Consider the following 16,247-nt stretch of genomic DNA (forward strand, 5'->3'; position numbering starts at 1 on the left):
ATAAGGATGTCGGGTTATAGAAGACATTTTTCTTCTTTTTTTGTAGGATTTTTGAGGGTTGGTGATCGGGAGGGTGGTAGATATTAGGCGGCAGTAAAAGGCGGCTATACCCAAAAAGAGCAGTATGGACACATTAGTGAGAGTTGGTTTTATAGAGCATAGACGGTGGAATGGAGCATGGAAATAGACTGGTCTGATAGGTTGCGAGATATGACTACATGTCAAAGTGAGTATCCCCAAACATGTGTTCGTCGTTTGTTGTTGTCCGAACGATGCCGCTCATGCGGTTAGCATTTCTCGGATCGATGTCGTTGATATCGTCCCACTCGTCGTCCTTGTGACCACCATGTGAATTGTGGTACGAGTTGCCAGCATCGTGCATGTCATCGTCAAAATCGTCATTGTTGTACGACGGACGGCCCCTCATGTTGTCTTCTAGAGCGCTCTCATCCACAAACGTGAAGCCCTGGAAGTTCGCCTGCATCGACGGCGACAGCGGGGTGGATGTGGCGATACCACGGGCCAGAGCAGCGGCGCGCTCGTTAAGAGAGCCGCTCTTGTCCATGGCGTCGGTAAAGATGGGGTCAAAGTACGACACATCCGTGTCCGACTTCAATTTCGGCTTGAAAGGCGGCGTGATCAGCTTCTTCGACAGTGCGTCCCAGTCGATGTCCCGGAAGAAGGGGTGTTCCATCAATTCGGCGGCATCTTTGGTGGCACCAAGACGGTGCTTTGGGTTGCGGTTCAGCAAGCCCTTGACAAAACTCCGGCCCTCTGCCGAGAGAGTGTCCTTCGGGAACCGGACCTTGCCAAAAGCAATGTTCTTGTACATTTGCTGCGTATCCTCGGCATAGAAAGGGCTCCATCCACAACACATTTCGAACACGAGCACACCCAACGACCAGAAATCGACCATCTTCGTGTATCCGGCCTCGTCCAGCAGGACTTCCGGTGCAAGGTATTCGGTCGTTCCGCAGAAGGTGTTGGTGGTGTCGTTCTTGGTCAGGTTGGCCTTCGACAGCCCAAAGTCGCACAGGGCAATGTGGCCATTGGCGTCCAGCAGAATGTTCTCCGGCTTAAGATCACGGTAAACGATGTTGTTGTTGTGTAGATGCTCGATTGCCAGAATCAGCTCCGCAATGTAGAACTTGGCACGGCCCTCCTCGAAACGGCCCTCCTTCTGCAAGTGCCAGAAGAGCTCACCACCAGACATATAGTCGGTGACCAGGTACAGGTCAGATGGCGTCTGGAACGAGAACTTGAGACCGACGATAAATGGCGAGTCCGACGTTGCAGTACGGACAAGAATGTTGCGCTCACCGACGGTGTGGGCAACCTCCTTCTTCTGTACAATCTTCTTCTTGGAGAGTACCTTCATCGCATAGATCCGGTGTGTGTCCTTCTTGCGAACCTGGTACACTTGGCCAAACGTGCCTTTGCCGATCAAACGCAGGATCTCAAAGTCGTCCGGTCCGTAGTGCTTGCGCTCGGTCCGCTGGTAGAAAGCTTCGACATACACTTCGCCGGTGGGTATGTTTTCGGCAATGGTATCAGCGTGACCGCGCAGAGGGAACCAGCCGCGGACAGGACCTTCCTTCTCCGAGCTGTTGGCCTGGAAGTCGACGTGGCCCAGGAATTCCTCGCCAGATTGCACATGGTCGTAAACGGAGATATCAACCAGCATGTTGGAGTCGACAACATCACTAGCATAAAATGGTAAGTATTTCTCGTAAAACGAAACAAGAAGAACGGATGAAGGGCACCTACAAAACAGCTTCTGCGTCCCATTTGGGGTTTGTGAGCGACCGCCGCACGGTACGGTTTCGGAAAGCGCCATAGTCTGTGATGCTTGTGTTGCTGCTCTGCCGGCTCCGCATAGGAATCGCCATGGGGCGGCCACTATCGCTTGCTTGACGCTGGATGGGGATGCTACTAATAGCCACACCGGGGAGCACCGCGTCCTCGCCGTCATCGGGGGAGCGGGGGCCGCCAGAAATCAGCTCGCTGCGCTGGAACACAGCAACAACATACGGGTCGCGTGTCCGCCGAAGACCCCGAGCCTCAGTGATTTTAATTGTGAGCTTGCCCTTGGGTGCGGGTGCTTGGGCACCTTGCGAGGTCGGAGTAATAGAGGCAGCGCGGCTCCGGCTGCTATCGTCACCATCTCGGCTCATGGTTGTTGCTGTACTCTCGTTGACAGACGTGGGCGCGGGGCTGGCATGAGACTCGGTAGCGTGAGACTGGGCAGCAGATAACGACCGTGTCGGTGTGGACTGACCGCTCTTCAAACGTGTCATTGTTAGCTTTTTCAGTTGGCTCACAGACGCGGAACGCAAGACAGCAGCGGGCGCAGACGCGTCGGCCACTGGTGATCCAACACCAGCTGGCGTATCCGGCGCCGTGGAGGCACGCGGACCGCCTGGGGTCACGGAGGGAGAGCGGGTAGACGCGGGGGTATTGGAGGAGGTGGAGGTGGAGGAAGGAGTAGCAAGGGACGGAATAGAAGGGATAGAAAAGTGACGAGCAAGCACGCTGGACGGTGTGACAACGCCGGTCAAAGGTGTAGTAGACGACGAAGACTCCTGCCGGCCACGCGCCTCGAGCACATCGGACACGCTTTTCTTGTGGCTACGAAAAGTCCACGGGACGTCCCACGGATTGGAAATGGTGCTGCCCGCAGCACCCGGTGCCCCGGCGCCGTTTTTGGTAGAGACTGCTTCTGTGCCTTCCTTTGCTACCCCTGCCGCTCCTCCCCCGCTACCACCGCTTCCAGTCCCGACTGCGCCTCGTATGGACGCTGGCGGTGTCGGATATGGGTGCAACGACGAATGTGCGGCTGCTGCTAAGCTTTCTGAAGGCAGAGACTCGTCTCCGGTGGGCGCCGTTTGTTCTCGTGGCGGCTGTGGTTGCTGTAATGGCGGCGGATTTGGCAATGGTTCTGGATGCGGTTCGTCAAGTTGCCAGCTTTCGCTGTGACTCTTGCTCTGGCTCTCTTCAAGTTCGGTTTTCGAATGTTGCTGTGTCATGGCGTCGCCCCGTATTGAGGGGGATGTCTCGGTATTGCGGGAGTAACTGGCGTTGGTGGTCTTGGAAAGTGATGGCCGTGGCCGAGACTTGGGCGGTGCTGCCGTCACTATTGAAATTGTAATCGAATCCTCTGGTTGGGGCAGATTTGTCGTCGGCGATGGTGGTCGTTGCGGCTGTGTTTGTGACGGCGTCATGCTCGGCAAGACATCTTCGGCGGCTTTCGGCGCAGAGGCATATGCAGGTGCGGAGGTAGAGTTGGGGGTGGTTGCAGGAATTGCAAAATTGGCAGTGCTTGTGCTGGCAGTGCTGGGGGTGTTGGAGGAGGCAGAGGAAGGTCTCGAGGGTAGAGTGAAGTTGCCTGAGAGCAGGCGTTTAAAAGATGCAGGACGAACCTGATTGAAGTAACTCATGATGCCTGGCAAACGTTTGTCGTGGAGGTCCGGTTGCGGTGTAGCCACACCGGAGCGGGGAGTGTCTGAGCCGATCTGATCCGTGCCGTCGTCGTCGGCCGCAGCAGACCTGCTGGATTCGTCAATTCCATTCGTTGGAGTCATGTTGGGCAGCAGGTACAGGTCGGAAAGTGCAAAAATAGAGAAACGGAACGAGAAAAGAGAAATGGGTGATACAAAGAACTGGGGAATATAGAGGGAATACAAAGAAAGAAAGAAGAAAGAAAAGAGAAAAGAGAAAAGAAAAAGGTCAAAGGACAAAACGTATAGGCACACAACAGCGCGTGCCTATGTAGTAGTCATTGAAAGATGCTCGTCCGTTGAAGACAAGGTTCGCGATGTGTGTGAGGAAGGGAGAGAAACGATGTCAAGGTCAAAGTGGCTGACACAGAAAATGATGACGAGAGGTGAAAATATCGAACACGGCCAGAAATGCCCCAGGATGCAAAAAATGGGCAGAATGGACCAGAACAAGATGAATAACAGAAAAGTAGGGAAAGAGGAGGTAGGCCGGGACCGCAAAGACGTGAAATAATAGGAGGGAAAAAAACGGGAATACAAATGAAAAATAGCTCGGTTGGGAAGGAGTGGCCGAGTCAAGGAGGGGCAAAAAACGGCGACAAAAATGACGACTAAGAATTGGGTGGAAAGGGCAAGAGCAGGCAAAGGAAGGTGCAAAGGACGGATACAAGGTTCGGGGTGTGATTTGCACGCTTGGGGAGGTAGCTCTTTCCTTCCACTGCGGCTCGACGACTGTGTATCGTGGCGGCCGCTAACAAAGGAAAGAGCAGCGCCCAGAAACACCAAAGGTTCAAATACGGGCAACATGTATTAGTGTGCCGCGTCTGCTGGGCGGAAATCGCGATTCGCTCAGACAAGGGATTTTTTTAGCGGTAATCGTAAAGTGCCCGCTTGGGATCTGGGCTGAGCCTAGTGGAGCACCTGAAGGGCAGAAGTGATTGGGGAAGGAACGAAGGGTGCTGTAATCACAGCTGGTGGCCACTGGTGTGAGGAGTAAGGTTCCCACGGAAAAGACGCAAGTGGGCCCTTGGCTCGTCGAGCTACTAAGAGGAGGGGTGTTCTGCGGACGACTGTCTATGACGCGAAGCGACAACGGAGCGGAGAGACAGTCGAGTTTGAAGTTTGTGTGCAAGTCAAGGCAATGTGAGGACAGAGCAAGGCATTCGAATGGGAAAAGAACACGAACAAAACAACCAATATCTATCAAAAAAGGCAGAGCATGTTGGATGGAGCAGAGGTCTGGCTGGGCAAGCTGAAGCTGATGAAGCTGATGAAGCTGTGCACCCTCGCCTGCATCTCGACGCCTCCCTTCGGCCTTGTCGCTCTTCTGGGGTTCTTTCGCTTCTCCCTGGGGCTTGCTTGGTGCTTCCATCTCTGTTTGGCCCTTGCTCCTTTCTGCCTGGACTGGTCTGCGAAGTATGGCTTGACCTGGCATCACATCTGATCCATGAAATGCTTGACGCATCCTCATGTACAACCAGCACCATCCAGTCAGCCAATTCCGCAAGCCCGCATTTCCCACCAACCCGTCAAACCTGACACAGGCCATGTGGCCGGATACGTGGGATTGAGGTGGATTATGACAGACTTAAGCATGGCTGAAAGACGGAGGGATTGCAGTCGCCGATTGTTGTACAAGGCAAAAATTCGAGACAAAAGGCAGGCGTGAGCAACTACTTGCGCCTTTCTCTTCACATGGGGCGACATGGACATGGGACGGCACTTTACCACTTTCCTCGCCTGGGACCCATAAAAAAAGCGAGTCCCGCAAAATCTCCAACTTTCGCAATCCAATTGGCAATAAGACCAATAATGAATCGTAATACTGGGTAACAAGGCGCAGTGGCGTGTTGAGCAAAAAAAACTCGTAAAAACCTTGAACAGCAGAAGATGGCAAATGGCAACTCGGCAAGACGTACAGCCATGGGCCTCAGCACCTTGCTTTCAGACAGAACAAATTTTAGCAAATCCCTCCCCAGTGCCTCGCTCACTGTAGTGAGGCACTGAATTCTGCCTCAGTACGATGTAGTAACATCAGTCAAGGTCCCAGCTGGCTCAGTCAGCCAGCCAAAAAAAGGTTGGTGTATTTGATAAGCAGCGTATGCGCTGGCCGACTCCCTCAAGGACTGGCCAAGCCGACTGACCCAGGCCAAACCTGCCAATAGTGGAGCCACTCCGTCACTTCGTAAACCCAATTCCGTGCAGCACCTGCCATCCGCTCTCTCCTCTTCGAACGTTTGTAGATGGAGCGGGCCGTATCTTCTCTTTTCAGAAAGTTCTCTGACTCCTTCTGGCTTCTGGGTCTCGTACTTGAACTTCCTGCTTGCCTTGGCGACGAGTCTGGAAGACATGGTCCATGTCCAGCTGCCAAAGTAGCCAGTTCTGTCCGCTATGCTTAAACTTAAGCAAGGCCTCGAATAGCTCAGAACGGCATGCTGACGCCAATAAGATACACGAAAAAAAAAAATGGGAGAGGCACAGCACAAGCATATGACCACAGCTTGCATGAGGTAAAAGAGACATAACCACGGCTCACATGATCCAAGAGGCAAACGGCAAATACACGTCATGGACGATGGACGACGCGGCAGACATCGGATAACGTAATGCTGGTATATGGACAGCCGCGGTGGCGTGCAGTCCCACTTGCTCACTCGACCGCAGACGCACACGCCCCACGACACAAAACAAAATGAAGGTCTGGACATAATGTAGATGGCCCCAGCCTTTGGTCACAAGAGCGGATGTATTTGGGATTCTCGTGTTCCGTTATAACAGGGGCGGGGGATCAGAGGGATAGCAAAATAAAGGGGCAATACGAAGAACGGGAACGGCGAGACGAGCGGTCCCAAACTGAAAAATAAAATAAAATTCCTTACCTCGACGACATCACGGCCTGGGTGGCCCGTCTCAGCAGGTCGTGGCTGTGGTTGGTGATGCCATGCGGGCCATGCGGGACGCCATGGATGTTGTTTTGGACAACGCCGTGTTCTGCGCCATGGGCGCCCACTGTAGCACCCGTCATTTTGATATAGCTGGGGCGAAAGGATGCCAAACGTTCCGTCTCTCTCCAGCCGTTTCGCTGATGTGGCCGCCGTAGTTTAACTTGTTGATTGTGTTTTAAATGCTCGTGAAATGGCCGGGCGTGTTTCGTCTGATTTCTCTTTCCCCAAGCGGCTCGACCCGGGGTTGGGTTCTGATCTAGAATCTAGGGTGTCTCGATCGGGTGCTGGAGTCTCGTCGTGCCGCTTTCGAGAAGGCTGTTGGCTTGGTGTTGATGGCGATCAAACCAAACGGAGCCAAGGGCGTGGTCGACCTTAGGGCACGGAGTAGTTCTTTGACTCGGGCAAGCGAGATTCGGTTCGAGTTCTATCCTACAGGTGGGCGTTTGAGGATTGCGCGGCGTAGTTTGTCGTCGTCTTGTCGTCGTGGTCAGTCGTGTCGTCGCGGAGAAGAAAAGAAAAGTGACAATCGATATGCAAGCAGAACAGCAAGAGAATAAATCTAGGTAAGGGAACGAAGCAAAAGAAGGAAGGAGGGGTCAAACAAAGATAAAATGAGGCAAGAGCATCTCAGCGGGTACGTTTAGTTTTGCATACAGCAGCAGGGCTGGGAAGGTGCTGTAGAAAACAATGGCGACAGTCGTATGCGTTCTTGCTCCTGCTGCTTTTGGCGTCGACGCGCTCCGCAAGGCGAAAGGCGAAAAAGCGTGTCGGGGCAGTTGCGCCTGCGTACGATAACCACCATAACCTGCTTGTCACAACGCCTGAACGTATTACAGCCCATATTACTCCGTATCCTACGTGGTATTATTGCCTGTGCGCTGGCTTTCTGCGCCTGGTCGACTGCACGTTCACCCATCGCCCACTGCCCTCGACGTAACGTTGACCAGCCCACTGTTGTTTCTTGGGGATGCACTTCGCCTCTCATACAGATGACAGGCAGACTCGGCGGGGTGCAACCGACCTGCTCCTTCCCCTCCTCCGCCCACTCGCCACTTCTCCATCTATTACATCGCGAGGTGGGGGCATCGACATACAGCGCTTGCCTAGACTTATCTGGCGAGTGGCAGGGAAAGAAGCAGCCCATGGACGAACTTGCTGGGTACTTCCTTATTTTGGCGATGTAGCTTCAGACCGTTCCGCAAATTGTGTAAGGCACTTTCCATTTTTGGTTTTTATGGCGTCCCGGCAGGTTCTTTTCCTAGAGAAGGCACGGCGGTGGAGGAAAGAGCGACACGCGTGGCAAAAAAAAAAAACACTCTTTCGGAGTCGGCTATGGTACTGCAAAACAACAGAAGCCATACCGATCCGTTTGTCCTTTCTATTCCCCCAAATTATGCCGTCTTGAAGTTGTTTTTGGGTAAAGAAAGATTGTATGAGAACCAGTTTGGTGCTAAATGTGGCAGCCGCGCTTGGGTTCGTGGATATCCCGCTATATTCGTTGCCGAAGTTGCCATGTCTTAGCGTCGTATTAGTGCTCCGGTCTAGACCGTTAGGGGGTTTTGAAGAGTGGACGGCATAGAACTAGGATTGATGAGTGGAAAGGGAACTTTCCAGATTCAAGATGGGAGTTGTATGTGTAGATGAATATGATGAGGCCAAAACTCGGCGGTCTCTCGCATGGAGAGGGCTTCATCGTTGAAAAACGACGGACAAAATGAGAGCCCCTTTGACAAGTCACATGCAGAAAATGCTCCCGTCTATGGTTGCGTCTCGTCCAGTCCCGTTGGTCGCTCTTTCCGGCAGCACGGCGCGGTATGGCACGCGTGGACCGCGGCCTGCAAAGAGCCTTGGTCACATATCGGGGGTTTCTCACATTCCTCCTTGCTTTGCAACAAGCTCCGTGCATCAGGCCTTGATCTCTGCTACATTGGGGCTATTTATGGATCTATTTCTCCTTGCTCGGGAGATTTTCATGTTCTTTGTTTCGGGCCGCAAATAGATAAGAGAAGAAACGAATCTTGTTTGCAAAAAAAGACGTACAGGCATGACGCGCGTGCGGACAAATATCCCTCTGCATCGCAAATCATAGAAAGAGGGTTACTTTCCCTTCCTCCTAAGTCCGCGTTCGTTCCGCGCGCATGTCGCGGCCCAATCACCTGGCTGTTCTCCGATGTAGGTTTCTGTGTGTTCGTGGGTGGGATGAGCGATGGTCGTACCGGCTTCTCTCCCTCTCGCTCCTTCCCCTTCATACACACCACCTTTCGGGACCCCTTCCCTCCACTTCCCATCAGCCCCATCCTCTTTTATTTTTAACGGTCGTTCCTTCTGTGCAAACACGCAAGCCGAATAGCAGATACTACGCATATTTGCCGCAAGCAATAAATGTGAAGTTCGGGTGGTCGTGATTCTCACTAGACGGAAGAGGCTCATTGTCGAAAACGTATCCCGGTAATCTCCATATTTTGGGGTGGTCATGCACGTCACCATTGCCTGTGAATGTCTACTTCTCTGGCCATATTTGATATCCAGGAAATAAACTAGCCATATTTGGTCTACCATCTTCATATGTGCTCTTGTAGGTCTGCAAACAGACTCGTCTTCATTGGTGTTTTGCCGTGTGTCACCACTGGCCCTCCATCCGGTTTATTTTCTCCGCCTGCATGCACGGTGTCTCTGTCAGAAAATAAACACACCGGAGAATGCGGATTCCCATGTCAAAAGTCGCACGTCTCTCGTTCCCTTCGTACTCCAGTTGATATTGAACTTGGTCTCCCAGCTCTTGTTTTGCATCTTGTTATCCCACGAATGTACAGGTACAGGTAATGACACCGGTCGGCCTCCGGCCACCGTAACAGCACCCTCCCCCATATGATTTGAAAGGGGTCTATGAGCCATCGCTGGCTGGAAGGCTTTTCGTAGTTAATAAACATCGTACCGCACACGTTCAAAGTTATTCATATATCAAATGTAGATGGTGGTTTATAAAATAAATATAAAACCTTGTTTTCGCTTTTCCTTGTCCTTCTGATTTTTTTATAGTTTCGAGCATATTGCAATGGCTTCACGGAAAAGACGTTCATAGTGTTGGTCATCATTTGCAAGGGACGTGATACATCCATTGTATGCGATGTCAATTATGCGAGAATCAAATTGATACAGGTTGGCACACCTGAGTGAAATAGGGGCTGTCGTGGAAAAGTCCCAAAAGCAATCTACGTTTGGTAGTGAATAGGAAAAAAATCCAAGTCCCCCCACCCCAAAAAATTAAAAAACAAAAGTGAATATCGCTGTGTAGTGAATGCGTCCTTGTTCTACCAAAAATTTCGTCTTCTCTGCCTCTTGTCCTCCTTCTATTTCTTCTGCTTCTTCACCTGGGCGGCCGCCGACTTGCCACACTCCTTTTGGGCACGCCGGTACCAGATCATCATTTCCGCATAGTCGGCTGGCGTCATCACCTGTTGACGGAGGTGGTGGCGGACGGCTAGTAGGCGCAGATCGGACATGTAGGTGCGGGCAAGGTACCGCATAAAGGGCTCGCCGGTTTCCCGCATGTTGTCCATCCCCAGGTCGGCGCGCGCCTGGTAGAGCCGAGTCAAACACGCCTTGCGTCGGATCACATATTGCATCTTCTGTCTCTTTTCAATTTCGTTCTGCTTCTGCCGCTCCAACCATCTCTGCCGCCGCCTCTCCGCTGAGGCAGTCCACTTGGCACGCCAGGAGCCGATGGTAGCAATCTGGGCACGGTGGACATCGGCTGGTGTATCAGTCTCGGACGTGCCACTGCAGGGATCCGCTTGGGCCTTGCCAGGCCTGGCGAGGCCAACGTATATCGTCTGGCCCATATTGGAGCTATTGTTCTGCTTCATTCCGCGGTTGTGAGCTGGCGGTGCGGCTTTGGCGGGTAGCAGTGCTGTGGTTTTCCCCGGATGATAATTGATCGCCGCGCCGTTTTGGGAGGCGAGGATTTCATTGATATTTTCGTTATTGTGGAGATGAAAAGAGCTCTTTTGACAGCTTTATATGGGTTCAGAGGTTGGGACCTGTTCCCAAGACAACCGTGACTAGGTAGAGGCGTTTGTTGATGAGAGTCGACGGTTGCTTTATGGTATAACCAGAGCAATACGGGTTGCAGCATAAAAAAAAAAGAAAACAACCGGTACACCTACGATTATTTGCGACGCCATGGCATCATTTCGGTAGAGACGTACTGTCCCGGCCGTTATCACATAATTTGGGGCTACTACGTAGAGGCTTTTCGGCCGGTTGGTTTGCACGACTTCCGCATTGGAGTGTCGCGTTTTCGCGTCGTATATCAATCGTTTCGAACGGAAAATAAAGTGTGTTACAAACATGAAAGAATGATGAGAACAATGATATCATGCTTCGTCAAAATACAGACCATCACTGAGTCCATAATCCCCAGGAATAATCGCTCGTAACCCATCATCGTTTACTTCTTCTCAATTAGCGCTCGCAGGCGTGCCTCTGTGCCGTCGGGAAACGGCCGGCTATAGATTTTTTCCAAGGGCCGCACCGTCGTCAGAGGGTCGCCATAGTCGGCTAATAGAGGTCAGTACAAATTAACTTAGGGGAAAGGAGCGGATGGGCGGTGGGATCGTACATGCGTTGAAGCCTTGATCGGTGAGTCGTTGTCTGTATGCCTCGACCTCTTCGCGGTGCTTGGGGGTGTTCCACGTGGCCAAGGGGTTTGCCGCGCCGTTGGCTGGATCAGCCTGTGCCGTTCCTGGCGCAGCAGAAGAGGACGGCTGCGCGCCGGTCATGGTGACGTCCTGGTCCATCGTCCTTGAAGTTGGAGTGACCGGGGAAGAAGCCAGTTTGATGAATCGAGACTCGTGCGTCACTGGTTGTTGCAAGTCAATGATATTTGTCCTTCTGTGTTGCAGTATCCACCAGTATGAAAATGAACCAGGCTATGAAAGAACCCTGCCGTCGATTGATTGTCTGCGTTAATTGTGGCTTGTATTTTGACGCTTCGTTGTTTGCTGTGACGTTTGTGCTGAGAGATGTGCCGCTTTCTTTATGTTGTCGTCTGTACGACATAAGGAATCTGAGGCTTAAGAGGTGGGGCCATTGTAGTCAGCTTGGCTGGCCAATCGGACTCATCACACACCCAATTGAGCAGGAATGGAAGGAAGGCGCCTTCCGTAGGTTGCGGGCGGCACAGGTGCTTGCCATGCCGCTAAAAATGGCAAGACAGGTCATTGAAAATGGGAAATTTACAAGTTCCAATAAATTTCGCTCCCTCCACCAAGAATTGAACATGGCCATGAAGAACGACCGAGACCAACGACTTTGATTTTGAAAAACAACCACACGCACGCTGTGGCGTACGGGCACGATACTCATTCTACCCGGCTGTCCGATTCACCCCGCACCTGACGATGGCCAAGAATACAGGCGTCCCCAATGCCTGGGACGACGACTGGGAAGCACAAGCCGACAAAGCGATGGCCAAAGAGAACGCGCAGCAGGCGAAGAAACTCTTTGTCAAGGACGGTGCCGGTGGTCCATCTGGTCCATCAAGGGGCGCGGCAGCTGCGTCAGGCGAAGGAACTGCCGAAATGACCCGCGCTGAGCGGTTGGCGAAGCACGAGGAGGACAACCGGCGGCTGTGGAACTCGGCGTATGTATTGTTTCCTTGATTTTTTGCAGCGGTTTGAGGTTACGTTGTTGCTAACCTTCTAGCGACAATCCGGAGGAGTTTCACTTTTTGTCGGCTGGAGCTGCGCCAGGCGGCGGTGCCCTGCTTTCCGGCAGCAGCAACAACAGTGGAGCCAGTGCGCCCACAATCCTACCTGCGGCCTCGGCATTTCGGCCGCAGATGACGGTCCTGAGCCGAAAACCGGCTCCACGGATGATTCGGCGGCGCGACCCTGTGACAGGCATCGAGGAGCTGACTGTTCGAGATGACGCAGCCGAGGCTGAGGCTGAAGCAGCTGCGGCGGCCCAGCGAAATAAAGAAACACCGGAACAGATACGGCAGCGGCAACAGCGTGAGAGAGAGGCTAAGCAGCGGAAGTACGACGAGGCGCGTGCCAAGATCTTTGGCGAGCCGCTCCCGGCAAGCAGCAGTAAAGATAGCAATAAGGACAGCCACAGCAACAGCAACAGCATCAACACCACCGCCAATAACAACAACAACAACACATCCACCCCAGGGTCTTTGGCATCATCGCGGCAACCATCACCCGCGCCACGGTCGTCTGGAGGCAACAATGGTGGGAGCCATACACCACCGCACGCACAACAATCTGGTGGATACCGAGGCAAGGGACGTGGCCGGGGCCAAGGCGGTGCTTACCGCGGAGACAGATTAGGGGAAGGCAACGGCCGGGGTCAACACCAGCAGCACGACAACAGTTTCAATAGGCGGCAACCACAGCAACAGCAACAGCAACAGCAGCAGCATCAAGTCGGCCAGAACTACCAAAACGGCGCAGCTTCGACGCAAAACACAGCACCATTCTCTTCTTCACCTTCGGCAACACCGCCTGGAACACGAGAGCTCTACGATCCAAACTACTCTCCAAAACCACAGAGCCAGAGGCGTTTGGGCGGCCAGGGCCACCACCAGCATGCAGGCGGTACGGGCAGTGGCAGCGGCAGCGATGTGACCGGTTCACCGTATCCGAGCCGGACGGGCACACCGCGCGAGGAAGAGTTTGTGGTCCGCGCACCACGAGGTCCCGATAGCAGCGGCCGTGGCGGCTTTGGGTTTGCTCGGCGAGGCGGTCTACAGAGCGATTAAACACACCACCCAGGCATAGCGAAAGGGTTTAAACGAAATGATAAAAAGTAATGCAGGATCTCAATTTTGGGTATCATATCCTCTCTTTTTTTGCCTCCTCTTTGGCCAGATCGTGTATACCAAAACAGAAACATAAAACGCCAAGCTATGCAAGCCACGGAAAACAAAAAAAACCAATAAGCCATCACTCATTCCCATTCTGCTACCACCCACCACCGATCTTGCCAGCCAGCTGGACGACGTGCTCCGAGGCATCGCCGCCCTTTTTCTTGCTGCCGGGTGCAGCTGACTTGCCGACGTCGCTGACCACCTCACGGTACGTGGTGTAGGCGAGCTGAGCTAGGTCAATGCCCGTGATCTGCGCCCAGTGCGCCAGCACCGAGCGCACATACGAGGGGCTAATGCCGTCGACAAGGTCGTTCGCTGTGAAGGCATCGGCCTCTGCGGCCTCCTCCTCGTTTGAAAAGTACGCTTCGTCGATCTCGGCTAGCCATGCCTTTTGCTCCAACGGGCCGGGCTTGGGGGCGGGTTCGCTGCTGTCCTCTTCGGTGGAGAGGCCATTTGCCTGCCGCTTCCGCTCCACAATGACGTCGTCATCCACCTTGATCTGTCCGCCGCCGTTGGTGCAGCCGCCAGGGCAGGCCATGACCTCGACGTACGCAAAATCCAGCCCCGCACCCGCACCGCTGGCACCACCGCGGCGTGCGCTGCCAATAGGCCGACCGCCGGGCAGCCGCGAGGGGCGTGCAGGCCGCAGCCGGCGCACCAGGTTTTGGATATTGCGGAACCCGTAATAGCGCGCAGCTTTGAACAGCGGCGGTGCGCCGGTTGTGGGGTCGGCACCGGCTGCTGTGATGGCGTACTCGACGACGTCGACATTGCGGCCGCGGGTCGTCTGCAGCGTCGCGCCCGGGTTCTGGGCGAGCACCGACTGCAAGATAAAGTGGAGGTTGCCGCCAGAGCTGCCTGCCGCCGCCGGCGGGTGGCGGCGCTTTTGGGAGGTAGGCGATGCGGAGGAAGAGAAGAGAAACTGGTCAAGGACGGGGTCGGGGAAGGGAATTCGGCCGCGGCCGCTGTTGTTGCCGCGCGCCAGTAGACTTGTTTTTGGTAGACTAAAGAAATCAATGCCGCGCGATTCGGCCAGCATCAACACCTCTTTGCTCGTAATCACACAGTCCACATCGCGAATGCCCTTGGAGCCCTTGTGGCTCGTACGTTCGTCCCATGCGCCGTCCATGAGCTCTTCGCGGCTCGCCTCCAGTTTCTTGTCAAAGCACGGCATGACGGCAACGTGCCAGATGCGGTCGGCCGGCATGCCCAGCGTGCGGCTCAGCGTCGTCTTGAGCAGCGTGCCCGTCAGTGCCTGCGGCGACTTGACCTTGGAGAGGTGGCCGAGCACGTGTGGATGTGTCTTTTCCGCATAGCAGACCCAGCCGGGACACGACGCCGTCAGTAGCGGGCGGGCCGCGCCTCCTGCTGTGCCAGCGCTCTGCTGCGCCAGCACCTCGTCGGCGCCCAATACAAGCGTGGCGTCCCGCGCCGCGTTCGTGTCCACCACCCATGTAAAGCCGTTGTTGTACGCACCGCCCGACCGCAGACCACCGGGCCCAGACAGCAGGTGCTCCAGCATGTAGCCCGCCTGCTGCTCGGTCACGCCGGGCCCGCAGGTGGCTGCCAAGTTGGCGCGCGTCTGCGGAGAGACGCTGGCGACGTAGAGGAGGGGCCCCGCTGGGTCGTCGAGGCCGTGAACCGCGGTGGGCGATAAAGAGGACGCGATTTGCAGGCCCGGCGCGGCATCAAGGGCGCGCAGCACTTCGGCGTGGCTCTGCAAGCTGACGAGGACGGCCTCGGCAGACGTGACACAGCCTGAGCAGGCGAGGCAGTCGGTCAGTGAGATCTGAGCGGGCCCTGCGGCGGCGCCGTTGGTCGGGCCATCGTCACGAAAGACCTCGTGCTCGAGCGACGCCGACGCGGGCTGCGGCTCCGGAACGGTGGGAAGGGTCTCGACGGGTTTGATGCAGGCAACGCCGGGCGTAATGAAGTCGTTGAGGTCGTCGGCGGAGAGGATTGCACTCATTGTGCCGGTGGGTTGAGGGGTTGAGCAGAGGAGGAAGAGGGAGAGACGAAAAAAGAATAGGCCGCTTGTCGGTCTCACGTCGAGTATGTTCCAATGTGGCGATGATGCAAAGGCTGATGTGGCTCTGTACGTCACGATGCAATTCAAGAGTGAAATGTGAGTTGCGAAATTGTGCGACGACTGGCCCAGTGCATTGCTCGAAATGAGTGGTCGAGGATGAGCAAGGATCCAGATGCTCTTACTGCTGCTGCTGCAGACCAAAGAAAAGGGTATGTCGTCGAATGGGCTTGCTTTGAAATCGAACAGGTTCCATTAAAACCGTTCAAGATGGGCCGAAGGAAAAAAAGTTTAGTGACTGTTGCCCTGTTCACTGCGAGTTTTTGGTACGAGGGCAGGAGGGGTTGCGAGATCGGCTCCTTCTTTTGTGGGCAGCCTGGGTGGCGGATTCAGTTTTAGTGCGTTTGGACGTCGCCCCCATTGTCGCCCCTGAATTATCTGAACGCTGACTGGCTGGAATCCATCCACTAGCGCAGTTTGGCCCTTCCCCTTTCTTACTACGTGTAACACGGTAATGGTCACAGTTGCTGTTTTCGGACAATCCATCGCCCAATAGCTATGATATTTTGCTTGCAAATAACGAGGTCGCTCCTACTTGAAATTGTTTGTATTTTCAGCTCCTTCCTATGATTTCCCATATGCATTAATACAGTAAAGAATCCCGATAAGATACATAAATATGGAACACCCAAAGTGAATGTCAAACCACTGATGGTGCATCAGAGTAACTTGGAGAATGCAGACAATATTTTGACAGACGCCACAGGACAATGCAACCCCGTATGAAGAATTAAATAACAAAAAATAAAAACGAAAGTGGTACATGAGACATAGAAGAAAAAAGATCAAAAAGAAACGGCCCGCCAGGACGCCCGACAGGATCCATGGCCGTTGTTATGCTG

At 54.1% G+C, this 16,247-nt stretch overlaps 7 protein-coding genes across 7 annotated transcripts; 1 reads left to right on the top strand and 6 right to left on the bottom strand.

The window, feature by feature from the left end:
- Positions 1-214: 214 nt before the first annotated feature.
- On the bottom strand, positions 215-3,581 carry SPSK_10850 (protein-serine/threonineeeee kinase; the record flags this gene model as incomplete). The annotated part of the gene is made up of 2 exons (XM_016737109.1): positions 215-1,703; positions 1,768-3,581. 2 exons carry the CDS (start codon positions 3,579-3,581, stop codon positions 215-217), a joined length of 3,303 nt encoding a protein of 1,100 aa, XP_016587236.1.
- Positions 3,582-5,512: 1,931 nt separating this feature from the next.
- SPSK_10079 (uncharacterized protein) lies at positions 5,513-5,848 on the bottom strand (the record flags this gene model as incomplete). Its single annotated transcript, XM_016736636.1, has 1 exon — positions 5,513-5,848. One exon carries the CDS (start codon positions 5,846-5,848, stop codon positions 5,513-5,515), a length of 336 nt encoding a protein of 111 aa, XP_016587237.1.
- A 381-nt stretch (positions 5,849-6,229) lies between these two features.
- Positions 6,230-6,522, bottom strand: SPSK_10122 (uncharacterized protein; the record flags this gene model as incomplete). The annotated part of the gene is made up of 2 exons (XM_016736677.1): positions 6,230-6,350; positions 6,377-6,522. 2 exons carry the CDS (start codon positions 6,520-6,522, stop codon positions 6,230-6,232), a joined length of 267 nt encoding a protein of 88 aa, XP_016587238.1.
- A 3,270-nt stretch (positions 6,523-9,792) lies between these two features.
- On the bottom strand, positions 9,793-10,284 carry SPSK_09948 (uncharacterized protein; the record flags this gene model as incomplete). The annotated part of the gene is made up of 1 exon (XM_016736515.1): positions 9,793-10,284. The coding sequence occupies one exon, from the start codon at positions 10,282-10,284 to the stop codon at positions 9,793-9,795; it is 492 nt and encodes a 163-aa protein (XP_016587239.1).
- A 608-nt stretch (positions 10,285-10,892) lies between these two features.
- SPSK_10063 (uncharacterized protein) lies at positions 10,893-11,241 on the bottom strand (the record flags this gene model as incomplete). Its single annotated transcript, XM_016736621.1, has 2 exons — positions 10,893-11,002; positions 11,064-11,241. The coding sequence occupies 2 exons, from the start codon at positions 11,239-11,241 to the stop codon at positions 10,893-10,895; spliced, it is 288 nt and encodes a 95-aa protein (XP_016587240.1).
- Positions 11,242-11,844: 603 nt separating this feature from the next.
- SPSK_09257 (uncharacterized protein) lies at positions 11,845-13,211 on the top strand (the record flags this gene model as incomplete). Its single annotated transcript, XM_016735833.1, has 2 exons — positions 11,845-12,086; positions 12,149-13,211. The coding sequence occupies 2 exons, from the start codon at positions 11,845-11,847 to the stop codon at positions 13,209-13,211; spliced, it is 1,305 nt and encodes a 434-aa protein (XP_016587241.1).
- A 202-nt stretch (positions 13,212-13,413) lies between these two features.
- On the bottom strand, positions 13,414-15,288 carry SPSK_08878 (iron-sulfur cluster assembly protein NAR1; the record flags this gene model as incomplete). Its single annotated transcript, XM_016735464.1, has 1 exon — positions 13,414-15,288. The coding sequence occupies one exon, from the start codon at positions 15,286-15,288 to the stop codon at positions 13,414-13,416; it is 1,875 nt and encodes a 624-aa protein (XP_016587242.1).
- Positions 15,289-16,247: the final 959 nt, after the last annotated feature.

This window comes from Sporothrix schenckii (assembly GCF_000961545.1).
Source record: "Sporothrix schenckii 1099-18 chromosome Unknown Cont44, whole genome shotgun sequence".
In the NCBI taxonomy this organism is placed as follows: Eukaryota; Fungi; Ascomycota; class Sordariomycetes; order Ophiostomatales; family Ophiostomataceae; genus Sporothrix; species Sporothrix schenckii.